The 27368-nt window shown below is 38.8% G+C and overlaps 2 protein-coding genes across 6 annotated transcripts; both read right to left on the bottom strand.

The window, feature by feature from the left end:
• Nucleotides 1-236: 236 nt before the first annotated feature.
• LOC120108697 lies at nt 237-5494 on the bottom strand. The gene is made up of 4 exons (XM_039122374.1): nt 5135-5494; nt 3097-3361; nt 2479-2572; nt 237-652 (listed from the first exon to the last, which is right to left on the bottom strand). The coding sequence occupies exons 1-4, from the start codon at nt 5410-5412 to the stop codon at nt 399-401; spliced, it is 891 nt and encodes a 296-aa protein (XP_038978302.1). The 5' UTR covers nt 5413-5494; the 3' UTR covers nt 237-398.
• Nucleotides 5495-7223: 1729 nt separating this feature from the next.
• On the bottom strand, nt 7224-20438 carry LOC120108696 (uncharacterized oxidoreductase SP_1686-like). 5 transcript variants are annotated; one of them, XM_039122373.1, is made up of 7 exons: nt 20209-20438; nt 18148-18308; nt 15763-15927; nt 15476-15640; nt 11624-11758; nt 11114-11211; nt 7224-7638 (listed from the first exon to the last, which is right to left on the bottom strand). In XM_039122373.1, the coding sequence occupies exons 2-7, from the start codon at nt 18247-18249 to the stop codon at nt 7446-7448; spliced, it is 858 nt and encodes a 285-aa protein (XP_038978301.1). In that variant the 5' UTR covers nt 18250-18308; nt 20209-20438; the 3' UTR covers nt 7224-7445. The 5 variants fall into 5 exon arrangements, with proteins under 5 accessions (XP_038978301.1, XP_038978298.1, XP_038978299.1 ...); XM_039122370.1 differs by having other exon boundaries at nt 11114-11167; nt 18148-18318; nt 20209-20373; XM_039122371.1 differs by having other exon boundaries at nt 11624-11721; nt 18148-18318; nt 20209-20373.
• Between the last annotated feature and the right edge of the window lie 6930 nt (nt 20439-27368).

The following is a 27368-nucleotide window of genomic DNA, read 5'->3' as shown; positions in this document are numbered from 1 at the left end:
GAGAAATCACCAAAATACAAAACTTGGACAATTTTTTTTTTTTTTTGACAATCTACCCATGCATCCCACAGATAATTACTGATGTTAACCGAGTGCCCCGTTATGAATCCATTGCAAGTTGAGAACATTCTTGGCTTTCATGGGCAAAATCAATACTCTTTTTTCTGAACTAGGATGGGAGAAATATCAGCTGAAACCAGGATGATATTTTCAATACCAACCCAGAATTGCATTGGTTGACACCCTCAAGAAAATATGTATTTTTTATTTCAGACTTTGAACAAGAACACTGGTTGTTTTGAAGGCTACAAAAGCAATACACACACAGACAAAGGGTTCTGATACATTCTTATAAACATAAGTACAGACTAGAGTTCAAGCATCAACTCAATGGACAATCAGGTTCTCTGGAGTCGTGTCACGACAACAACAATTAACACCATGACAGATAGCATAAATGAGGATCTTAGCAAATCGTCAAAAACACCCATATCTTTTTCTCTTTCTCCCGGGTGAAAGAGCTCATTCACCAGCATTGTGATCTTGTCGATGCATTCCATTATCTTGATCATGGTATTCTCCAAGATCCACCTTAGAATTCTGGTATTAATGTCAGGGCCTCCACTAGAGCTCTGCGGTTCAGTGCTTCCAACTGCATATCAAAACCCATGTTTAAAATTTTGCTATATATATATATATATATATATATATATATATATATATATATATATATATATATATATATATATATATATATATATATACACACACTTACAAGTAGAAGACTAACAAGAAGGTGGCCAACATATTTGTGTTGTACTTACTAAAATTAAGTGCAATATACCTCTATCATGCAATGTAGCAACAGTGGTGAAAAATAGAGTCTTTGAAAGCTCTTTGAAAGAGAAGAATACATGACTCACCAAGCTACAAAATCAACAGTGTAATGCGGTAGGTTTGAATCTTAAATTTCGAATTTATTACGACACCAGTGCAGAATGCTCCCTTGCATACTGCACCAGATGTGCATCTGACCGAACACCTAAACCCAGAGAAGAACCAATTCCCAGGAGCATATCATGAAACATGGTAAAATGAAAACCTACGATATAATCAAGATCATAGCTTTAGAGATCAATATTAATGCACAATTTTATGTCAACTAGTTAATTGCATAATGCCATTATCTGAGCACAGGAACTGCTCTGTCTAAGTAGTACTAGACTTCAAAAGAAATATGCATCACAAGTCCTTAATATGTGCAGGAAAACTTGCAACTCCGCAATTAAAGTGAATATGATTTTCCTTCCTATGTAATTAAATAGATTTTCTAGGTGTGAAATTGCAAGTTAACTAAATATGTAGCATTTCATTAGGTTATATTAAATTTGTAAATTCACTTAATAATCCTGTAACTGTAAATATGGGAGTCCAAATATGTCATGTTATCATTAATAAATGAAGAACTGATCTTTGATCGAGTTCAATTCCCATTACGTTTAACCCTTGTCCTAGGATCTCTTTCTGCTAACCATTGCCACCTGGTTCAGCCCATGTTAAAGTACCTGGGCCTTTGCCTTCAAAGCATTCCAAGAGAACTCACAGCAAGAAAGAATAATACTGACTCATCCCAGAAATTGACAGGATATTTTCTACTTACATCCATGTATCCGATGTTGATGATTCAATTTAAAATGCATAACTATAATGCCAGTATAAGCGCACATCACATTTGAACCTCAAAGAGAACTGATTGAGGACTACATATCACAGACCATAAAACTCCAGAAACAGATTTTAGGATAGCAAAGAAGGCATCTTATATTTTATCGTGACTTTGTTGCAGTTCTGATTCCATCTACTGGGTGATTTCTACAAAGTCCAGACCTGCTATTTCAAAGAAGACATTCACTTCTCTCCATTTAATTAGGCGGTTTCTTTAATTTACTTCTTTCGAGACAAACATCAATTCTTTCACCTATCTCAACATGTAAAAACTGAATTGGCTATGATAATGCATAAGAATTTTCTCAGAGAAAACATGACATATAAGCCAAGCAGTTATTAGTCAAAGGGAGATACTGTGAAGAAAGTACTAATATTGCTTGGCAAATAGTCGTTAATACTGAGATCCCACCCCCAACCATTCCAGAATAAAAGAGAGAAGGAAACCTAGTACTGGAACGTAAGTCAAGAAAAAAGTTGAGAAATTAATTAGTGAAAGAATAAACATGATTTAGTTCTTTGGCATTATCATAATGAAGTTATGGAACTCGTGATAAATTAAACTCAATAGGTATTCTTGACAAATGCCATTTTATCTAAACATAGAAAAATTGGCAAAAAAAGAACACATGATCTTTTGCTTTTCTGTTATGGAAAGTAGAAATGAAAAAATTTCAGTATAGAATATCATTGTTATGCAGCATGAACTGGCAAGTTAACTATACTAGCTAATAAGAAAGTGCTTCCACAAACCTGCAGAGAATGATTTCTTGAGTTCTTGTACAGCCCTATTTCTCATAACTGCATCCCACACAGCTTTATCAGATGACAAAGAAACAACCATCCTCTGTAAAGAAAAAGAAACCAGAGAATGAAACTAATTCATGCATACAACTGCATAACTCAAGAAGTAAATAAAAAAATGTTATCCTAGACAAAAATCTTCACTCATGCTTCAGGGTAAGCTTGGCAAATTTAATTCACCATTTGCAGCAGTTATAATATTGAGTAGTACACAAGACACTAATAACTATGTTTTGCATAGAATTACGGTAATTTATGGTAACTTGACATAGAATGATGTAAAAGAGCAGAAACTATACAAATAAATGATTTTCTCTCTAACAGTATGAAGAACTGCATTACATTTGATATATTTATATTTTCAGATGATGTAATTTAATTGAAGAATTTGAAGGCGCAACTATAGATGATGCATTATAAAGAATAAGCTCTAACATAAAAATATAATAATATTCTGCAGGATAACTAAAGAAAAGGGAAGACAAGCATGAATGGCAATAAAAAGCATCCAAACACTACCATAAAGAGAGAAAATGAAAAGAAAAGAGTATGAACTCCTAGTGTTACCTGAACAGATGGATTTGACTGCAATAGGTCAAATGCATTGATAATTTTTTCTCCTCCTTGAGATTTAAAAGCTTTTAAGCTATTAAAATGCAGCGCATGCTCCATATGAAGATGTGGTGCTTGCTCAATCCTCACTGATTCTGGTTCAGCTGAACAATCTTTCTGCATTATGTCAGATGAAATAGGCATTTCACCAACAGCATCCTCCAGACAACAACAAATTCCATCTTTAAAAGTATGGCAATGTGTCGCTTGAACAAATAACCTACAAGAAACAAATTATTCCACAAATATAGCTATTGTAGAATAACAGAAGTCATCAGCATGCAAAAAATTTTGATAGGTAATGATTCGCGGATCAGTATGAGGTAGTTACGCTAGCATAAGAAATCTTCAAACAAATGACCAAATATGTAAGAGAAAATTATCCAGTTCTATTCTCATTTGAAATGAACCATGTATGTGATGAGCTATAGTGAGATCTGCTGTTTATTTTCCAGAAAAATAACCGAATCATTCTGTAGTTTAATTCTATCGTAGTAAGAAGTGGTAAGATACAGACAAGATGGCACTCCTCCATCTAAATGACTTCTCAGATACTGTCCTCATCCATTTGTACATTTCATGCATGTTTATTAACAGCAGTTGTCATTATCTGTTAAAACTTGCCCATTTACTGCATGTAATTACCTGAATAAATTGATAAATTACAACATATGCTTAGTTTTTGGCACACATGTTAAGTCCCTTTAGATTGGATTCTGTACCTAAGATCTAAAGATAACTAAAATGGGAGTTCAATGCCAAAGAGTAAAGAAACTTGAGGGAATTAACCATCAAGGCAGCAACCAAGGATCACAAACTCTAACTGCAAATAGACTTAAAACATGCTCCATTAGATTCATCTAAACATGAGCATTACAAGAAAGAAAAAAAAGACAGGCATAAAGATGATGTAAATGAAAGGACGTATAGTAACTAAAACAACAATCTTCGTCGACTTATCATAACGACTGAAGCATGACCATGTTGCAGTTGTGCCACTGACAGTCTGACATGTCAATTTTCTCAACTTAGCATAACAGCCCAATCATTAATCAGATAAAGAAATCAAACCAAATACTTGTGATATCCAATATATTTAAGTTTAATGGTCATCTGTAGGCAGCTTTGAGGAGTCAGCTCTGTTAAGAAATGCAGCAAGTTGCTCCTAAATTCTATTTATATGCAGAAGACATTTGTCGAAATATTCCTGTAGTTACTTGGGGCTAATCAACCTTATGTAACTACCATACCTTGTTTAGTCCTCCAAATTATCATATCAAGCCCCACCATAAACATTTGCAAAACATTTTGTAAGTAGTGATCGATGCAAAAATCATAGTCACAAGAGTTTTTATTCAGGAACAATTTGGTGTGACATAATGATTCCGAATTCAGAGAAAAAAAATCTAGCAAATTTTGCCAGAAGTTGGGAAACAGTTCGGAAAACCAAACTTAGACATAAAATAATAAAACTAACACAATTAAGTTTGCTAAAACATTTCTATATTTACTTGCTTAAAAATAAGTATAGGAGAGTATAGGAGAGACAAGAATAACAAATGATAGCAAAAACATCCCCGCCTACCAACACTTTATGGTATCACTAGTTTGTAACACATAAAAGTCTCTTAAATCACTCGTGAATAAATCATAAAATTCATGTATAATCCTATAATAATTCAGTTGTAGATTGGTTCCTTTTCGGAGATACTTCAGAGAATCGCTAAGCCAAGAAGAAAACTGAGAATAGCTTGAGAATTTTTTAAAAAATTCGGAGAATATTGTATCTATGATAGAAGTTAGAGTATGTAACCATCGGGACAGACATGCTGTGACAAATTATAACAGCGCCAATTAACAACAAAAAATGGTTCCAGCAATCATTAAACGATCGTCACAGATAACAGAATTCGAACATCAAAAACGAACTATCTGCATATCCAAATAGAGCGTGAAGAGGGGGGGGGGGGGGACAAAAAGAAGAAGAGTCTACTGATTGAGAGCAGAGACGGCCGCCTCGGCCTCCTCCCTGGATGGAGCCGGCTCGAAGACAAGGTGCCCGGCGACGGCCAGCTCCCGAGGGTGGGAGTGCCAGCTCGCCGCCGACGAGGAGGTGGCGACGGAGGGGGGAGGAGGAGAGGCGGAGGAGATGGGGAGGATGCGCGCGGGCGTGGCGGGCGTCGCGGCGCCGGCCGCGGCCGAGAGCACGCCCTTTGCGGCGCCCACCCCGACCGCGCGGCCCATGGGACGGAGCGCGCTGCCTCCGCCCATTCCGGGTCTCGTCCCTCTCCCTGCGTTACTCCACGGTGGTTCGATTTATCTTGACATGGTTTTGGATGGGGTTTGTGGATAGGAGGCTTCTTTCTGCTGATTTAATAGCGCAAAACAGTGGCGTAGCCCAAAGCCTTTGAGCTCTAAGTTGAACAAATAAGGCCCATAGTACTCAAAACTTTGAGGAACAAATACAGCCCATCATTCCTCGCTTCTCAGCCAAATCCAGAGTTGTGTTCCAGACCAAATTCAGAAACTTTGATCATGCAAACACAACACATCAATTTGATTAGTGAATCTGTTTGAAACTAGATTGTTTAGATTGTGACTTTTGGAGCTATTTTTTAAATTTCTGTTGGGAGGCTATTATGCAGGGGGGGGTGGGGGGGGGAAGTGATTCCTTTATCAGCAGATATGGTATGCAGTGCTGCATGCTATTCTCAATTGTGATAAAATTGTTATTCAGAGATATGTTAAGCCTCCAGTTTCACACATGTGAACTGATAGGCAAGCTGCTACTAAGAAGGTAATTGGTTTAACTTTTAATTACCTTCATAAAGGTTGATCGTGGAATTTATGATTAGTTTATGGCTCTCTGGCCTGTCTCGAAAGTTTACTCACTGATTCTTCTTTCTGCACCCTTTTTGTAAGTATACACTTTTGGCAAGTTTCGAATCATTCATTTTTGCTTCTAATATAAGGATATGTCATCTATCGTGTTCGTGTATCACTCAACTCAAGTTCCAAACAAACAAGAGGTCTGTAGCTGAGGAGAGAGCAGGATGGAAGTTGGGAGGTCTGAGGGTTCTGAACTCATACTGGGTCTATTGAGGTTGGGAGGAAAAGCGACCCAAATAACAATATCTTTACACCATTGATGGTCCAAGACTTTTATTTTGCTATCCTGCTATGAGTTTTCTTGTTCCTATGCTTGTGCACTTGTTGTGCTAAGCCTGAGAAGGGATTTGACGGTATCATTTTTGTAGGTTGAAGCCTCTTCATTCCGAGCTCAGAATTTGCGATGATGATCCGGCGCTTTACAAGATGTTGCTTGTTCTTAGGAAGAAAACAACCACAGTCAGGGGCTGGAAATTCCATAATGTTCATACATGTTATAGTTATGGATGCTATTCTGTATGGATTTCAAATTTGGGATATTTAAAACTCAGTCTTATTGATGTTCTTGAGGGTTAGTTATGCTGACAGTATTTAACAATCCTAGAGCCAGTCTGATGGTGGGTTTCCTTAGGATCATTTACTAGAGGATTATCTGTTATCTAGAATTCGAAGATCTAGTTAACTTGCATCTTTGGAGACAGTTCATCATTCTATCATCTGAAGTATCTACCATCATATTATCAACAAACGACTTTACTCCAAGATTGCAATCCTCTCTAGTTGTATGATAATTCAGTGAGCAAATGATCCCATAATAAATTTAATATTTACATTTACTACCAAAGTATGGCCCACACTGAGCTCTGCAAAATTTAACATCTAATAACACTCCTCCAGATCCTCGAGCATCCTCAGATACATGTGCAACCATTTGCATCTCCTATATTCTGCTCTGGTTGTTTTATGCCATATAAATCCCTGTTGAAGCATCAAAGCCTGCAACTTTCTGTGGGTGAAGCCAGCCTCACCATTTCCAACCTTTTAACAGCAAATCATCCTTGCTATCATGGCTCTGCGAGACTTTATACCATATTCCCTAGCCATATATCTTAAAAGGTATACTTTTGCATGGATGTTTACTCGCAGCTATAAGGATTGATGTTTGAATTACATGCACTGATATCCTGATACAGTGAAAGAAAACCAGGTGATGAAAAATATCCTTAAAGTTGATACGCTTAGTTGAAGTGATGAACTGGAATCTGGAAAAGAAAGACACATTTATATGTCATAGAGTGGAAGAAGCAGCATAACCGGACTACCCTCGAGAACAAAATACATGAAAGCATCATCATTTGGGACAACTGTTCCCTTTCTGTTGGAGAGAATAGTGAGAGACAGATTTTGAATGTTAACTAGATTGACAAGACCTCTTCCATGGTAACAAAACGGCCTTTCTCAATTGAAAGTTGACCTGCAACACCAATGGCAACGGAGAGAAACCCGTCATTCAAGTCAACAGCAGGGGCACCACCACCTTGAGCTTTGACTGCAGACAGGAAGTTTAGGTGTTCTAAATAGCTCGATCCATGATGCAGTCCGTCATATCTGGAGAACACAAACTATTTAAATCATTGGAGGCTATAAAAAAAAAAGGAAAAGAAGAGAAAAAAAAATAAGAATAAATGAACCACATCAAGCCATTCAGAATCAAAGTCATGTTAGGATATGAGAATGATAGGTTGTTGCAGAATGGAAGGCAATGAATCTTATAAATTTTTTACATCTTGACATGTTTAAATTTTATAAATTTAGTCTGATATAGCTGGCATGAGTGTGCTTTCACCTGGTTCAAAGATAATTTTATATTGCAAGCGGGTGTTCTATCAATATCAATAGTTAACCTCCACATCTGCAGTGCAACAACTGCTATTGTTACTGGCTTTCACAACTCTTATTGCAGAAAAGCTTGAGATCCACATCATCCTACAGGGAAGAACTTTAAAAGCAACACCCGGTGCCACTGGTTCTTTCTTACATGTTCCCAGATTCTCATCCATCTACCTGAAGATCTAGCATATGATACAAATCAATATCTGCCTGAAATCTCATGTAACACGTCTTGATATCATAACCATTCAGCTGATCCCCTAAACTTTTCTCAATGTTGATGATCAAATCCTGCCTAACCATGCTCTAATGATCTGGAGGCGTGGATGACACAGATCAACCCGCTCGGTCCATGGTGGTAGAAGACGGAACACCAACTACTGTGGAGTGTCGCGGGTGTGCACACAAAGAGAAGAGAAAGGTCCGCTGGGGTGGCTCCGGCCGAGCCTCCTCCGATGCTTAAGTCAAGCAATGCTTTGTAACAACAACGTGAAATAGCAAGAGAATAAAAAGTATCAGAGTATAGTGATCTTCCTAGATCGTTAGGCCTTGAGTATATAACCTGGAGTACTTGGCCCGGAGTGCTCAGCATGGGAGCTCAGCATTGGAGTGCATCCTAGGAGATGGGAGCTCGGCCTGGAGTGCTCAACATTAGAGCACAGCCTGAGAGCTCGGCCTGGCTCTAGTCAGATGCCGCAGGTCCCGGTCTCCAGGGACTCGCATCCTGATCACCAAGGATACGCGGATTACAAGTGCAAACTGGGAGCTCTGCTTGGAAGCTCGCATGGCTCTGGTCGAATGTCGCGAGTCCCGGTCCCAGGGACTCGCATCCTGATCAACAAGGGTGCGCGGACTGGGAAACCTCCAAAGACTCACATCCCGGTCTATAGAGACGTGCATCCCGTCTACAGAGGAGATAGTGTGCAAGAATGGCTATGGAAGAGGAGCTGGGTGCAGAGATAGCTACAAGAGCTTGTCACCATGAGAGCTTGTCGCCATGAGACCTTGAGAGCCTCTCATTGAGAACTAGTGCTTGGAACCCTCTAACTGCTCGTTTTCTCCCCCCTTCTCCCTCCCTCTGCTCCTCCCTCTGGCTTTGTTTATAAAGAGGAGGGAGCATGGATCCGTCATGATTTGGGGACAAAAATCAATAGATTGTCGTATCTTCCTTTCTTATCTGTGGACCCCACCAAGGATTTGAAAAGATTTGAAATCCATTTTTTTTCAAAATGCTCGCTACATGTCGACCTGTGATGGGTGGATTAGATTTAAGCCACATCACTTAATATGCACCAGAGTTGTTTACTGATCCCTACTTCTTCCTTGTTTACAGTTACAACCTTTGACCAGTCCTTATGTTGCGCTGTTCTACTAAATACACCACACTCATGGCAACCTAGTATATCAAAAAAACTATAAAGGTTTGACAGCCCATCCATCAATTTTCTGGTTACCAGATAGTCTTCACCATTACCCATCACAAATCATGAGGCAGCCTCATGGACAGGCCAAAATATTATACCATGAAAAGAAAACATATCACCAATTATATACCAATTACTTAGATTATAACAAATTTTGGCCTGGATCTCTTGATCAGTTGGGCTGCATAGCTCTGTCCAGTTAACAACTAATTCCAGGCCCCCATCCCCCTCTTTTCTGTTTCATTTTCTTAGTAAACATGACAGCTCATGAAGCTCCACATAATATATCATGTTATGTTCTTGGGTTACAATCTTACAATGGTTTGACATCATAAATTTGAGAAATAAATAATCCTCTTCTCATCAATCAGCACTCTATCATCTAAAACTAACATCCACATCTTTCTAAGCAGCAGCAGCAAATCCACCTATGATTAGTGTAAGAAATATGGACCCCGTGTAAGTCCCCATAAAGCATAACTAACTGAAAATTTACTAGTCTCACCAAAATTACTCCTAATGGTTGTTGACACCCCAAAATATGCCTCTAACAATTTCAAAATACCTTCTTCTTTAATGCCTGCCAAAGTACCTCTCTAATTACTCTATCACATGCACTTCTTAGTGCCACAAACAAATCCCGCTTCCTTTCAACATCTGCTCCATTCACAATTGCTCCCGTCATATAAAATAATATTTCTTGAAATTGACAGTGACGAATTTTGTTAATTTCTGGAAATTTTCATGTGCTCGGTAAGAAAAAAACGAAAGAAAGAAAGAAAGAAAAAGGATGACAGCAGCACCACCACATCAAGGTGTCCCTCAATCTGAACCCTCTTTAGAGTATGGGCTGTAAGCATCCATCTCGAACGTGCGAATCCTTGTTAAGCAAATCATCTTGCTGTAGAGGAAGGTCTTAAGCCATCGACACACACAAGTCTCAATTTTCAGTCCCTCTCACAAGATTATGAAGGTAAGAGAACAACTCTGTTACAACGATTCACTGCTTCTCCCACAATCATGGAGAAAAACAATATATCGGTTTCTTACTTTCCCTAATTCTGCAGTTGTACAAATCAAATCCACTGATATACCACTTGACTACCCATTTGACTACGACAATGCAGATAGGGGGAAAAGCTGAAGTAATAGCCCAAGAAAAGATAAAGAAAAGTTAGCTGGGTTCTGTTGTAAAGTATAATTGGACTTAGTTACCCACACTTACATATAGAGGCCCTTCTTTAGATAAGAATAATAGCATGAAGGTCCAAATGGGGCACCTAAGAAAACAGCTAGCATAAGCCTACACAATAACCAGCGTGAACAAACCTGCTGAGCTGCCAGTAAGTTTACTGCACTAGACTTTGCTGTATTGCCACTAGTGTGCGGCCACCTTGTCAACCAAATGAAGGGCTCCTTCTTTGACTTGAATATGCAATTAAAACATTACCTAAAAGCAAAATAAAGTACTTACAAACTTATATTAGAAATTTATTGGCTCTAGACTGTGACCAGCTAGATTAGACTTTCCAGATGAATCAAACCATTGATTCTGTGGTATGGATTCTCCTTTATATATACTTTAAGAGGCTAATTTACATCATTATTAAGCCTTATTCTAATGGTTCGCTTGCTATCGAGCCAAATTTTAACTTCTCAACATGCAGAACTATCGAGAAAAAAATACTATTGCACTTCAAACAAATTTACAAATCAAACAGAAAATGTGAGCATAATTTATGTATATAATAATAAATGATAATACATACTTGATTCGTTCATCCTCTGCTTTTATTGTCATGACTCCAGCCCTCCCTGCTGCTCTGTTGCCAACACGCACAACACTCTCAGGAACAAAGGCCTCACCCTGTAAGCAAATTCTGAGTTGCTCCTCAGTAGAAGCAATATATAATAGTACAAATCCCACTCTTTTTTATGCGTATCGTTTTTTTTTGTGTGTTTGAGAGAAATGGTAGGAAATACCAGCACACATTCCATGAGAAATGAAATGGATAGAAAAGGAGAGAAACAAGAAGAAAAAAACACTGGGAAGGAAAAATAAAAGAAAATCAAAAAGGGGAACTGGATTATCAAACATCATTAGATTGAGGATTAAAAATGCAATGCCAGGACAAAGGGAACTAGTTTATCAACTAAATGCTGTGACCAAACTAAGACCACTCAACTAGTGCATAAATTGGCAGCTGATAAGAATATGTGCTAAAGGATTCTTATGAAAATTCAAGATCAATATCTTAAAGTCTTTTGAGTAAAATTACCTTTCCAATGTCACCAACAACAGAAATTTCTTGCTCATTTTTACTGCCTTCAGCAAACATGCAAAGGTCAAGCATGCCCCGAGAGCCATTATCAAATTCTACAATCACATATGCATTATCAATGATATCTGGTACCTATTTGAAGAGTTGAATTGTGAGATATAATGATGCCTGAGGATAAAGAAATATCATTTTGAACATGTTAGATTGTGAGCAGGAGAAAAAAAGGTTGCCGAACATACTGCATTATGAAGCAGGCATGTTTCTATGAAATAGTAAATATCAAAGAGTGGTCCTGAAAGAGTAGTAAACCACTAAGACCCTGCACATAGGAAGTCTCCAGTATTAAACTGATAATTTCTTTTGCTTCAGAATTACATTTAGAGATTCTTTGATGTTATTCCTGCAGTCGAAAGAATTCCACGCATGAAAAGGAAAAAAGAATTCTGTGAAATATCAAGCATATCCAATCATATGTGACAACTTTACCACCTGCAGAGGACTAGCATATCAGTTCCTTGCCAATTCGCAGCTTTCATTATTTAAATCTACTCGGAGTGTCATGTGGATTCCTAATGCACCAATAGAAATCCTAGTCCTAGGGGTAGTGTAAGCCTTCGAAACCCAGGATTACAGCCTATGATTTGATGAATAAGAATTATTTTTAAGTTTATTCTTTAGTGATTCTTCTCATACGATGCTCACTCTATAAACCTAAAGGTACCAACTCTATGACCGCAAGAAAGGAATTTGGTTCTGATTGGAGGTGGTAATCCAGCAACTCTCAGGAATCATCAGTGTTAAACCCTAAGAAGATTTGAGTTAGCGAGTCAAAGACAAAGGGTGCAAACTCTTACAACAATGATTCCGCCAAGCCTAAGTACAGATTTGATTTCCTGGATTAGAAAACGCTAATCTTCATTTTGTACTTGCCTTCTTGGGGTTCATTTATTTAGAAATACCAAAGAACATTAGTTCTGTATAGATCTTACATTTTATTAAAAACAAAGGCTTCCACCTCGATAATTTGATCGAGCACACTTGATGTCTAAATACACATGCAAATTTGATGCACTCTGGGCGGTCAAGTTGATAAAATTGCTCCTAACTGGCAGCAATTGCTAGTAGTGACCATCACATATGTCTAATCATGCTTTATGGGTTCAAAATACATACAAACTACGTAGATCTTGCTTACAATTCATGATATTTTCATTAGGAAAAACCTTAATGTATATAAACATACAGATATGTCAAAAACTTTTTTCTTTTCTTAAGAAAAATGGATGAAGCCTTCTACTCTGTCAAAATGAAATATAAGAACTGAGCCCAAAACCTCAAAAGAGGACGACCAACCCAGCACCATCTCAACTAAAGGTTGAGCATCTAGTTCGGATGGATCAGAAAGCCATGGAGGGCAACAACATAGCAGACGACAACACAACAACACAAACACGTGACTGACTCAGACACCCAAGCCATAGGAGGGCACAACAAGGGCCAAGCCAAAACTCAGATGCCGCAAAGGGCTGTAAAATAGTGGGCACCTAACAACAAGGATTCAACTAGAACATCCATGCCATGAAGGGCAACAACATGGGTTGGTCCCAAACTAAGATGCCACAATAGGCTACAACACAATGGGCAACCACACAGCCAGGCCCCAACATGGAAAACAAGTTGGCTAGGCTCCACAGCAACTTGAGACATCGACACAACACTCATCAGCAACAACATGGGCCAAGCTCAAACATTCAAAATTCCAACTCAACGAAGAACTTCCAAGCTGCACACACAATTGTGCCCCTTGTGTGCTGACTGCAACAACAACGAATTAGATTCCTAAGAACTCTCATAGGCCTTCAGGATTTCTAGAGATACATGCCATCAACTTCAAGTAGAGATCCTCCTAAGATCAACTAAAGTATTCTATAGAGATGTAATCCCTCCCCAAACAACACCATACCAAGTCTATAGGCATCATCATCTGCCCCTTCCCCTACATCACCGCTGGTGTCACTGCCACCCACTTCCTAATGATTATTTCCAGTACCAACGTCAATTGTGGCTCCTTCCGCAAGCACACCCCACTGCACTTAGTGCCGCCAGGAACCAGCATCCATACCACTCGTGAGATCAGTCTAAGGGAAGGATATTGTGACCATCAATATCATTGAGAGTATCAAATGAAGTGGATCAGGAACGAAGATTGATGATCGAGACTATGGGAAGAGGAAGGTCAGGATGGTTGCTCCTACCAGAGCCACTCCAAACGCCACGGCTTCTACCATCACCGATGCTGCTGCATGAAGCACAACCCCGCTCCGTTGCTAAAACCCAAACTAAACCCATTTGAAAATCCAAGTAAAACAGAAAGAGAGGTCAAGAAAAAGGAAATATGCGAGGAGAGGAGAGAGGTGAAAGGTCCATAGATGACTGGCCAGCCAAAAGGGAATAGCTGCGTAGGGATTTAGTTCCCTTCCTTGGGCACAAAAGAAACCACCCCTTTTCCCAGAGCTTCTCTCTCTAGAAAAGCTAGAAAGAGAGGAGCTCCCTCCATACTATTTTACAAAAATCTCAAACTTTAATTTTAAATTTTTATTTGTGCACAAAAGTTTTCTGACAAGGTGAAATTCCTTCAGAGAGTTTACCAACTATAACCTAGTAAGTATATAATGCGTAAACTGTCTCCAACTTAGCCCCTTGTAATCTTTGACTAATAAAGTTCTGAGTACTCAATTGCTCCTCCAACTTACTTTTCTTACTCCTCGTATTTGGTCTTCCAACAACAATCTTGGGTATGTAGTCTAGTGAAGCTAAGTACACTTATGAGAGCAGCCATACTCTTCATATAATCATCCTCAACCTAGCCCCGCAAGCAACCAATGTAAAGTGATAGAAAAGATCCAAACTAATTAGAGGTAGACTACATGCAACCTTATAAAGAAATCAGTTCAATTTAGGCACTTTTTATTCTTTAAGAAACATACTTCAATTTCCACTCCTTGTCTGCAACGTTTTATTTGAGGAACCTGTGCGAGGCACCAATATGACCGAAGCTTATTCCAGATGTATGATCACTACTACTACCGATAACATTTTACACACAAGATGTACATCAGGGGGAAAGTTACGAAAATCATTAATGAAAATATTCATTGATATCTAGTATAAACTATGAATAATGATGTTTCTCTTCGATAAAGAGGATGTAAATAATGATGTTTCTCTTGACTAAAGAACATGGAATCAATCAACAACACGTACTTAATTGAAATAATTTGACCTAAGGATTTGATGTAATAATGCCCAATGCAATCGATGCCTACAATTAGCTAGATCACTACCAATTCCTCGATTGATCCAGAAATCAAGAACATATCTCAGACAACCTATTAGATCCCCAAGCTCTGTATTCAGGATAGATAATAACAAGACAGACGAATTTCTGATCTCCAACAATGTTCCTATTTCATTAGTGAAGGTGAGAGGAACTAAAAGGATTGAAATAAAGATTGAGAAAAGAGATACAGAAATCAACCCTCCCTCTATATCTTACCTTTTTTATGAGAAAAAGGAGTAACTGCATACATGTCATTGACCTAGTATGCTTGTATGCAGCATTATTTAATCTATACAATACATCAAATGCTTCTTTACAAAACTCTTAATCAATGTCAAATGTTCTCTAAGTGAAATATATATATATATATATATATATATATATATATATATATATATATATATATATATATATATATTCTGTATATACATAAATCAAATACTTGTCAAACTAAGCGAATTATTGGAACAATAGTCAACCACAGGAAAATATTTAAAAACAAAGCTGACCTTTCCATCATAGATTTCATCCTTATGGTTAACATCCATAGACCCAGAAGCCATCACACGAACTGGATTTGCAGCTGCAATCAGCCTCATTAAATCAAAAAAGTGGCAGCACTTCTCAACCAGAGTCCCCCCAGAATTAACATTAAACCGATTCCAGTTGTTGACCTATATGAATATAGCTGTTAGAGTATTTAGATTTTTAAGAAAGCAAGATGTACTGAAGACACCATTTCTTTTCTCAGAATTAGCTAAGCACAGATTAACACATACAAACAACCTTATCGTACCTTAACCAGAAAAGGAAAACGATGTTCACGGATTGCCACCATCCTAACTTGCCCAAGTGTTCCACTTTTAACTATCTCAATTAATTTAGCCACAGGAGGCATATACCTGTACTCCAGCCCAACATGCACCAGTATCTCAGGTCTCTGTTTAGCTGCATCTACAACCTATGATGATCAACACGAGGACATTATCAGTAGTAGCCCAAAAAAATTTCTTGTTCATAGAACACGAGGACAAATATAAGCAAACAAAATATGGAGTATATACATGTAAATGCCATAGTATTTAACAATAATGATGGTCAACACTGAGAATACACATCACAAAACAACATTATCAAAAGATAAGTGCTGATTTTCCATGAGTGATTTTATTTGTGGTCTTTTAACTTGAGGAAGCTACTATGTATTTTTGTTCAAGTCTACTCAATTTAGGGCCAACCTCCATAATGCTTGAAGTACAACTGATGGAGCACACCCAGTGTTTAGCTTTAAGTGGAAGTAGGATTACCAGTAAGAAAGCCATCAATGACACTTTTTTATGTTATCCTGTCATAATCAGATGTGAAATCTTGGATCAAAAAGTTCTAACTGTTTTTCATGAGAGCTTGGATCCACGGGTATATATGTTTATATATATGATTCATGAAATTGATTTCTCACTGTTTAAGTTTACGGATGTCAGTTCATGTCAATAAAATTATCTTGTGGACAATTTATGGATGAAGTTATAATGGAAAGCTAAAATGTCGAGCATAAAGGAGCTCTTTGAAGAACTTCTTTTTCCAGTGGACTAGATAAAAAGAGAACATGGGGTGTCTTTTATGATCAATTTTCCATATCTAAGTTCTGACCAGTAAGGGTACATCCTTCTAGGAGGAGTCTCAAGCTGACAATGACACACCCTCCTCTCTATTAAGTATTGCCAAGCCACAAGGCCAGATTATCACCATCATTTGTCCAATCCCTTTTTCTCCTTATGTGCATTAGTAATAAATAGAGGTAAGAACAAGAGAAACACAGGTGTGAAGACAGTAATGCTTTGAGGATTGTGAATTGACTACAGCAGAGTTTGCAGTCTAAGAAGGCTATAAGTGGTTGTTCATCACATCATATTCGTCCTCCTTCAAAACTAATTATGGTATACACGTTGAATCTAGCATAGTCCTTTTATGGATATATGAATAATTTCCATGTTTCAGGGTTTTGACCTAATCATGCAGAGACATATCACATGTAGCATCTCCATCCTGATGCATAGTGTATATAAACTGAGAAAACATGTGACATATGGATATAGGATTGCATATGATTACATATGATATAAAAAAGAGCCATCATTTTCTATTCTTTTACTGTGCACCAAACTCACTGTGTTCTTCATTTTCGTGATATCTCTTCAGTAAATAAAATTTTATCATAAGCTGGATCTTAGTTACCTGAAGTATGAGCATATGCAGGGCAAGTTAAGGTGCCAGTGTAAGGAGAAGAAGATCTCTCCGAAAAAAGGAAAAAAGGAAGCTCTAAGGAAGCAGGTGCCAAAGTGAATTCCCTGAGAAATCCCAAAATGGATGCGGTATTATGGATTAAACTTCCCTGCTGCTAAGAGCTGGATGCATCCTTTTAAAGCATTCCCCCCATGATAAAACTACAAAACTAGAATATTTACACTTCTGGTATGAACATTTCTACAGCCTCAACTAATGTCCAGATTTATCACAGATTATAGTATTTATATTACATGGTACAAGAGTTGAAAACTCTCTCAACATAAAGTTGCACAGACTGTAAGACACCATATAAATTTTCCTGCAGAGCATGATATTTGAGTAGGTGGGAATTTTTACTTCAAAAAAGTCTTTCGGAATCAGTATTATTTTTCTGATGAAGATTGCTTTTTGAATAGATTAATATCAATTTTCTTAATAGCATTCCAAATATTTTTAAACTTCTAAAATTCATGAAAAAACATGAGACAGGGGGCCTTATATCTTTTCAAAGAAAAAAGCACAGAATTAGTTTTCAGGAACTCTATGAAAAATATTATTTTATGATTATGCTTCTGTTGATTCAAACAAATTGATATAAACATAAAGCTCAGTGGCTTCAAGACTCTTAGTTAATGCTGAACAACATGATGCATCCTTCAATCTACTAATTTACTTCATATCTTTGCACAACAGACCCAACAATCAGGCAACATGTCTAAACAATGACCTAAGGAGTAACATAGAAAAAGATCCCTGAATTAAATATATTATAAGCTAAAATATACACCAGTGGAAAATTTAAGGCAATATGAACAACAAACAACATAGAAAGGGCTGCCAACATTATGTGTATAATGTAAGTAAGCAATTCATAGACATAAAATTTATAGCTGACCTTTCTGCAGTCCTGAATGGTAGTACAAAGAGGCTTTTCCACAAGTACGTGATGAGGTCTGGGATGGCTAATTATATCCATGAGAATCTCAAAGTGAGTCATGTTTGGAGATGACACAACCACCACATCACAGAGTCCACTGTCTAGCAGCTCACGGTGTCCTGAGAATGTCTATATTGGTTTCTAAAATTATTAAAAATTGCAAATCAAAAATAACAATCTTGTAAGAAAAATTCCAGCATCACAGATTTCCCTTGGCATGTGATGACCCTAAAATCTATTCTATTATTAAAAGCAAACTCTCAAGTGGTGCATGAGGCTTTTTTCAGGAGTGTGCACGTCTCCATACATATGCATCGCACAAGGGGAACACTGTTATTTTATAATAGAAGCCCATGCTTAGTCACAAATACAATTTACTCGACTTCATATATATATACTTACTACTTAGATTCAAAAAACAATCTAACAAAATTGCATGGTGACAGCACTAACCATCAAGTTCAAGAGATCAAACTAATACAAAGTCTCATAATTGAAAATGGGACTAGAGGTGCTAAAACATAGATAAATATAGGAGTATTAGTGCTGCATGATTTTCCATCCATCCCAACAACCTGAAAAGGCCCTTATGAATGAAATAATTACAGTATATGGTAGTTTAATAATGAGAAGAAAACTCTGACAACTCATGGGCCAAACACATCAACATGGTCTGACAACAAGTTGCTGCAAGGTAACTAAAGTTAGAATTGGTTAGCAGATTTGTAGGCCATAACTGAAAAACTCTTCAACCATGATGAGGCTCTTAAAAAACCCATTAAGCATATGTTCATGCGCCATGAAGCAAGAATATCTTCTTACTCTTGTGGATAACCTCCAAAGTCACCATCTCCAGTTCTCTGTATCAGTTCAAAATTTTGGGGTAGGCAGGCACGAGCATGATTATGTATAGCAAAGTGCCATATGCAGCATGCTCTTAAAATTAGCCTGTTTTGTCATGCTGCATGAAGTTTGGCATGCACTGATGGAACCAAGTTTTCCTTTAAAAAAACAAGGTACCATCTTCTTGACATGCTAATTCAAGAAATCCAAGGCAATTAACTACAAGCTTGGGGCCAATAACTTTTTAAGGATGCAGAAATATCTTAGGAGAGACCAAACAAGATCATGAACACTAAGAAATCGAGCCGCAATATGCCCATGTCCATGAGACCCCCTCCTGCCCTCTTTGCCCACCTCAAGGTCAGAATGCAGCCTCTGTAGGGGATGCAACTTTGCAGATAGGATGGATTTAGAGGGTTGAAGGAGATCTAATATCAATCAATTTGCTAATGGACCAAGTCCTACTGCCCAAGTTCAACTCTTAAGCTGCAAAGATCACACCATGAAGCTTAAAATGGAATTCCTATAGTTCACATGTGACATCAACATAATTGGAGTATATACATATATAAATATATGCAACAAGGACTCCTTGTGATACAATATTCTAGTAATAGCCCATTTGAAAAAACGTGAAAGGATTTGCTTATCACTAGTAATAACTAACCAACTTTTAGGGACTCAAATTTGATCAAATACTCTTTTACGAGTACAAGTTAGACACAGCTTAGGAAACATTTAACAATAATGCTCATACAAAAGTTTGTGATTCATCCAATTCAAATAACACTTGCAAATACATGGCAAAGCTTTTATCTTTGATCGAGTCTGTGAGATGAAATTCCCATATTAATTCAAAAAATTCAAAAATGAAATTCCCATTATAAAAAGCTAATAGCAACTAGTCCTTGAATCCCATTATAAGTACACTCCAACTACCGAACATACCCTCACCATAAGGTCTCAAACTGGAAAACAATCAAATGGTGTATAAAAGTAAACTGGGGAGAGAATTTATCCGATCAAAGTGCTCCGCCTGGAATAAATCGCATGCACCGGGCAAGCAATTCCAGGATAACTTGTACAACTATTCCCAATTCTCCAACTCAGTGGAATAATATGGATAGAGCGGACACAAGGTTGATATGCATGTAAGAGAGCAAGAAGTTGGCATACCGTGAGGGGGGGCAAATGGAGGGAACGGGCGAGGTCGAGGGCGAGGTCGAGGGAGGGAGGGTGTGGGTCGGCGACGCACGTGAGGGCGGCGCCGTCGCCGCGGATGTGGGAGAGGTTCACCATGTGCTCCCTCCCCATCATCCCCGCCCCTACAATTCCGTACCGAATCTCTTCCTTCCCCATCATCATGCCTCTCTCTCTCTCTCTCTCTCTCTCTCTCTCTCTCCAGAAGAAGATGGGGTTCAAATAGATGCCTAATCTGATGACACGATGTAATTAAGGCGAGTTGAATGGGCTGGGACTGGCCTCTGACGTTGAGCTTGGCTTGGGGCTCAAAAGGTGGCATAGGCTCTGTCATCAGAGATCATGAGTCAACATTAGTGGCGGCAGATGTCAACAAATTTTCGATGCCTCGATGGTATGTGCTGAGCTCAGAGTCACCTGAAAGAGCATCTCCTTTGCCTGACAAATACTAGATGCAGACCGGCTCATCTTCGAGGGCGACTCGGCCACGGTGATCGATTGGGTCTGGGGTAGAAGTCGTGTAGGCGAGGATAGTCCGCTACTTCTCGATATTTGCAGATTACTGCAGGAGTGTGGCACCCATTAGGTCACACGCATCTATAGAGAAGCGAATGGTGCAACTGATTGGATTGCCTTCTATGCAGCCCACCACTTCGGAGGCTTTGTATGGATAGAGCGTGACAGAGTGCCGGGTTCTTTATCTGATTTGTTGTTTTCTAATTTTGTTGGCCGCATCCACACCTGCAGGATGTAAACTGCTGTTATACCCCCCCCCCCCCCCCCCCCCCCAAAAAAAAAAAAAGGGTCTAACCTGACATGGTGGTTAAGTTCAGGTTAATGTTGTGCTACATGGTAATGTTTGATGAAGTGAGGGAGTGGCATATCTAGGAGTTTTTTTCTTCTTAATTGCTGCCTGATGAGAATGTGTTAATGGAGCTGGCCACCTCCGAGCTTAATGATTGTCATTTCATGGAACTGTCGAGGAGCGGTAAGCCCACTTTTACGCATAATGCTAAAAGGCTTCTTCATGTTGTTTCTCGGAAACTAGGATGGCCGGTCAAGTTGGAATATGTTGTCGATTCCTGCCATCGGTTTGTTTGGTGGAATTGTTATCATATGGAAGGAGGATTTAGGTGATGTTGATTCTCTCTCTATGTCTGGAGAGGTGGCTTGTGGAATTATCTTTGATAGCAAAAGCAAACTAATTGGATTACATGCATTCCCAACTGGTTTTGTCACTACTAATTGGAGCATAATCAAGGATAATATATGTAAGCCTATCCTTCACTTCTTTGACCCTGGGTGTATGCCATCTCTTGCAAGACCACACTCATTTGCTAGATTTCAACGGTTGCAAACTATAGTGAAGATCTGCAAATTTTCAACTCATCAGTCTTTACACCACGCTATACAGAACTCTTAGAAGAATTTGTGAATAGGCTCGAGTCTCTTTTATTTAAGATTAATTATTGCTCAAGACCAGGCTAGGTTCTTTCCTCTAGATCAATATGGAACAATATTTGGCTTTCTCATGAGCTCATTCACTCAGCTTCTTCGTAAAGCCCCTGCATTTGAGGCTCGGATAGTGATTAAGTTAGACATGGCACGTGCCTATGACCGCATGAAGAGGGATTTTGTTTGAAGTGTCTACTCATCTTAGGGTTCCATCCACAATGGATATCATGGGTCATCCGATGCACATCCAGCCCTAATTTTCAAGGTCCTTGTTAATAGATAGCTTGGACTTCGTCGAGGTTGTCCTTTATCTCCATACTTGTCCATTATGGGTCAGATATTCTTTCACAAGTCCGTCACACAAAGATGTCAAAGGGCGGAATGAGTTTAGGACCTGATAGCCCTGCTTCGCCACACTTTTTTTATGCTGATGATTGCTTATCATGTTCTAAGGCAGACCTTAACCAGTGTAATGATCTCTTGACAATGCTTCCAAGCTCCTAGAGTTTGGTTGGAAGGAGACTTCCGCACTATATTTCCTGGATTCAATGACAGTTTTTCTAGAGGGCAAGTCTCCTACCATCCGATTTTCCAGGGCATTTGGAGAATGTCAGATGAGCATGACTTAATTTGGTTTGGAAACTATCTGCTAAGTTTTCAAATCTTATATTGGCTGATGATATGGGCATTGTATGTGTACGGAACTGATTTCATTCCTTCTTCACCAAAAATAAAAAAAGAAAGAAAGAAAGAAACAATCCAGCCACCTCTGCTTGAATCAATGCAGCCAGGAGAGAGTTTCTGATAGCCACGACGATATCCTCATTAATCGATCAACTGTTATTTGTCCAGTTTAATCTCTGGACTCTAAACTGATCTTACCTGGGGATAAAGTAAGAGTCATTACAGTGGATAATAACAGAGAGATAACAGCTTTTCTGCTCGAATTATTATTCACTTAGCCTCAAAATATATTGAATAATATTTACGCATGTTCCTTTCCATAGATTGCATTAATAAACCATATGTCTCATTTTTCCTAAATATTCATATATGCATTTCAAACAACTATAAATATTTATTAGTAGGAAAATACTCCAGGATACCCAATACAATGAACAAAATGTTTATTGAGCCCGTAACTACAGATTTAGCAACTCCATAATGAACCACCCCTCATGTTGGGCAGCAAATCCTGCATCAATCTTTCACTAACAGTTTGTATTATATTATTTCAAATAATTTTCAGTACATCACTAAATTTTTTATTCATATTTGTAATCATCTAGAAAAAAATATTGATAAATATTAGCACCCGATTATTATTTTTATATATACTATTTTTTGGGGTAAGGATAGGGATACACTAATATCGAATCATTATTTAATATTTTTTCTGCCTTATTGTTTGCTGAATAGAGAAGATGTTTTTAAAAGCTAGCTGGGGATTTCAATTTTAGAAAGAATTCTTTGTATAAATATTCTTCTAAAAATTTAAATTTGCGTGAATACCCTTTTAAACTTTATATCTATTTATGTACCCTAATAAAATATTATTTTTATACAAATGTCCCTAATACAGCAGTTCTTCTAATACCGTTAATAAAACCATATTTATTTTAATAAAAAAATTTGAAATTATTTTTTATTTTTCATCGTGTTCGTCTTATAAATATTTTTTTTTTTGCACATATATCTATTAAGAATATTTTCGTCATTTTAATTTGAAACCGTTAATTTTTTAACGGCATTAGGCATGGGTATATGCGCAAAAATAAAGATAAAAAAAAGTTAGAATAACAAAACAAGTATTTTATGAAGGTATACATACAAATATCAATTTTGAAAGGGTATTTATATAAAATTTGATATTTAGAAGAGTATTCATGGAAAAAAAATTCAGAAAAACACATTTTAATAATAGTTAACATGTTAAATTATGGTCATTATCAAAAAATTTTGCATGCAATGGCCACTACAATGTACTTGCTGCTAGATAATAGAAGCCATTTAAAATAATATAAAGAGAGACCCTTGAAAGCTGAAAATTGTTTAATAGCGGAGACATTATTATAATTAAACCTCAGCTCAGAATTACACAAAGGACCCAGCCTAACCAATACAAACCTTTTCATAACACTTCAAATTAGACTGACCCCACAATTATCCCACCAATCCCCTTGTGCCACATCAGACGCATTTAGTTTTAGCTACAGCCTCGCCCCACTTGGAAATATGCTTCTTTGAATCCCGGTTAGATGAAAATAAATTATATCCTACACCGCGTGTACCACGAGGTCATGCACCATGCCAATTGTCCTCATCTTCTTTTCATAGTCTTCATTCATCGTGTACTCATCTCAGTGATTGAACCACAGAAAAGAGATGAGCTGCCTGGCATGGTGCACGGCTATATTGGTGTGCACAGGATATAATTTACCCTAGATGAGTAACAAAAAAGTTACCCTAGATGAGTAACAAAAAAGTTTAATGCCGCAGGACAAAACAACACTTGCTCGGCTTTTCATTTGCACATGGATAAAGATGGACACGCTTGAAGTGCACCAAATCATGTTCCTACTATTCGAGGGAGGGCGGAGAGGAGACCAAAAGGAAGAAAGTGGACTGTAATTTTCCAGCCACAATGACTGTCTATCATTTGAACCATGCGTGGGTTTATGAGCCATGAGTTGTTCTCCATGACCTTGACGTGAGAGGAGGCTCCAATTACCAGCGTGGTGACAAAAAGAGGAAAAGATGAGCATGGTGCATCATTAGCATGTTTACTTTCCAAGGGTATCCTATCCAATATGAGAAAGTTTGATGGAAGAGCTCAATATATAATAATGCCAAGGTTTGCTTGTGAATTAGGTGATGAAAAACCAAAAATGATGGCGTGCAATGAATCAAATATGCCAATATATGCTGTGCCGATACTAGACTCCAAACCGATTGCTCGACAGCATGGGTTGGTACGGCCTCATGTCGTGCTGTGTTGGCCTTGTATAGACACAATAGAAGCGGCGAAAGAGAGGGAGAACATGAGAGAGAAAAAGAGAGAGAGAAGAAGGATGCCGAGGAAGGTTGGCGGAGAGCCAACAAAGGACCAGAAAGACACCGCGCGGAGGAGGTGGAGGTCGAAGAGCCGCAGAGGAGGGGCTCCGCCTCTGGGGTTCGCCAACTTTTACTTAAAATTCGTAAAAAACTAAAATGGGCATCTTTTGGGACCTTGTTTCGAACGAAACATGGGACCAGAAGCGGAGCCCCTCCTCCACCAGCTCTCTTGCCTCTATCTCCTCCTGTGTGGCGGCTCCTCGGTCTCCGTCGGTAGGGCGAGGTTGGTCTCTCTCTTCTTCCTCCCCCGCTTTCTCATCTCTCTCTATTTCCCTTTTTTCTTCTCCTCTCCTCTCTATCGCCGGTCTCGGTTTCATTGTTGGAACCAACTCAGTCCGCCGCCGATCGGCTCAGGACGTCCCAAAAACCCAGGCATTTAAAATGGTTAGCCGATCATGAAATATACCTTATAGCGTCCTACCATTGTTGTAATTCTTCATAGTACTAAATACTGAAACATTGCATAATTCCCTTTCCAGGTTCCAGTTTTTGGGTTAGAAAAAAAGCTAGTTACGGTGGTCGGCCTTCAAAATTAGTGGCTATCTGGCATGGGAATGAGTAACAAGCTCCCATGGTTTGCCACTGCAAAGGAATATGCAGCAACAGTATGCAAGCAGGAAAAACGAAGTAGTGGTTAGGAAAATGATTATAAAACTAGTCGATGAAGATCTCTCGCTGTGGTTTCCTAATTAAAGGTTGGCCGGGGCAAGTCCAAGTGGATTGAGTTTGGAGAGTGAAGACACTTGTACCATCAATCCATACACCTAACCAGTATATCAATCAGAATTATAAGAATTGGAGCATAAGTGTTTATAGTATTCACCAAAGTTTAGATTTTACATGTAATTCAGCAAAACTGACAAATCAAATTAGATTATTGACAACAAGAAAATAATGTGAGGTAATGATCATGGAATCCAAAATATTTCCATGGTGCTAGACGATTAGGAGCCGAACGCTTTATTAATTAGGTGTTAACAAGGGGCAGATCTTCACGTTCTATATGTCAAGCACAATGTATTTTATACTTGAATTAAATGATAAGAATGTCAAGGAAAAGCATAAGTTAGGTATATCTCGGAGCCGTTCATCACACCGCCCAGGTTGCATTGCCATCATCAACAATGAGAATATTTAGCCAACCAAGATGTTCGAGGGGTGCACGAGACTGCACCGTAGAATACCATGCATCTCTAGATAGCTACCATCGGAAAATGGACGGCCATCAAATAATATGTATTGCGTATGACTTTGTATGTGTCATGTTTAATGACCGCCTATCTTTTGATGATTGCCATCTATAGCTGCACAACACGCCGCTCATGCACTAGAGAGGATCTGTGCTCATATTTGGTGAGGGTCTATTTTTTTTTTTTTTATTGTATCACATCTCTTTTTGTATGTAAATACCATCATCTATGTTCAGCACCGCCGATTTGATACCCGCACTTTGATACCGATGATGGCGAGAAAAGATTAAGTTCCTTATTTCTTCCCTTCTCATACACATGTTTTTTTTAATAAAAAAATCATCCAAAAAACATCTGCTTTCATCTTTCATCATCGATGATAACGGATGAAGCACTGACAGCACTAGAATAGGATCCATGATGACAAACTACTATGTAGAGTCTTTAAAAAATCCACCTCTTTTTTCTAAAATTTGGATTTGCCACTATAAAGCGTGTCTATTAGTGTATTTTCGCTTGAAAATAGGAAGCAAATGGAGTTAACGACTCTTTATGGCACATTTATCAACTACATGTATTTGTCTATTAGATCAATCATGCGTAGGCTTGTATATTTACATATCCTAATGCATGAAGATCCATCAGAAATTTTGTGCGTACGTGTGCGCGTGTTGAATTACTACACACATTCACAAGTGGTTGCAATTGTTGCTGGAAATTGGACCCGGGGGCAATCTTCGGTCGAGGGAGAGGGAGCTGCGGGTCACCACGGCGGGGCGGCGACCAGTCGGCGGGCGGCGTCCTCCGTCTGGGGTGGCCGGAGAGAGGGAGCTGGGGGTCCTCACGGCGGGGCAGCAATCCGTCAGCGGGCGGCGTCCTCCGTCTGGGTGCCTGCAGACAAACCGGTGGCCGGATTTTCCGGCGCCGGCCCTCCGACGCTCAAGTCAGGGAGGGGGCAGATAGTGTAAGGAGGAGATGAACAGTGCTTGTAAGGCGCGGAATTTCCCAACCCCCTCCTGAGAGGCCAAGGCTCCCTTTTATAGGTGGGGGTCGGTTTACCTGTGATGTAACAGGGCGAGGCCATAGTACGGCTCGGCATGTGGCTCAGGTCAGCGCACGGTCAGGCGAATCATTGTACTGATGTCGGCGGTGAGGGCGTCGTACGACCCGAACCAGTACGCTATCAGGCGAATCATTGCATTGGTGTCGGAGGTATGGCCGAGATCAGAGACTTATCATGGTTGACCAGACTCTGCTGGGCTAACTTGCCGTGGAGAGCCGAGGATCCGTAGATGTCAGGAGCCATGCGCATTAATGGTGGAGTAAGCCGGAGATCCACATTAATTGTAGAGTAAGCCGGAGATCCGCATTAATGGT

The sequence above is a fragment of the Phoenix dactylifera genome, unplaced genomic scaffold (assembly GCF_009389715.1).
Source record: "Phoenix dactylifera cultivar Barhee BC4 unplaced genomic scaffold, palm_55x_up_171113_PBpolish2nd_filt_p 001497F, whole genome shotgun sequence".
In the NCBI taxonomy this organism is placed as follows: Eukaryota; Viridiplantae; Streptophyta; class Magnoliopsida; order Arecales; family Arecaceae; genus Phoenix; species Phoenix dactylifera.
The sequence above is the reverse complement of the archived record's forward strand: the minus strand, read 5'-3'. Positions and strand labels throughout refer to the sequence as shown.

Excerpts from the sequence above, each read along its gene's own strand:
- LOC120108696 (XM_039122369.1), bottom strand. The coding sequence starts at position 20,349 with ATGATGGGGAGGGAGCACATGGTGAACCTCTCCCACATCCGCGGCGAC. Across the intron at positions 11,722-15,475 it reads ATGAAATCTATGATGGAAAG|AATTTGATAATGGCTCTCGG; the intron begins GTCAGCTTTGTT and ends ATGTGATTGTAG. Across the intron at positions 7,639-11,113 it reads GCAGAGGATGAACGAATCAA|ATATGACGGACTGCATCATG; the intron begins GTATGTATTATC and ends TGTGTTCTCCAG.
- LOC120108697 (XM_039122374.1), bottom strand. The coding sequence starts at position 5,412 with ATGGGCGGAGGCAGCGCGCTCCGTCCCATGGGCCGCGCGGTCGGGGTG. Across the intron at positions 3,362-5,134 it reads GCCGTCTCTGCTCTCAATCA|GTTATTTGTTCAAGCGACAC; the intron begins GTAGACTCTTCT and ends TGTTTCTTGTAG. Across the intron at positions 2,573-3,096 it reads AGTCAAATCCATCTGTTCAG|AGGATGGTTGTTTCTTTGTC; the intron begins GTAACACTAGGA and ends TTTTCTTTACAG.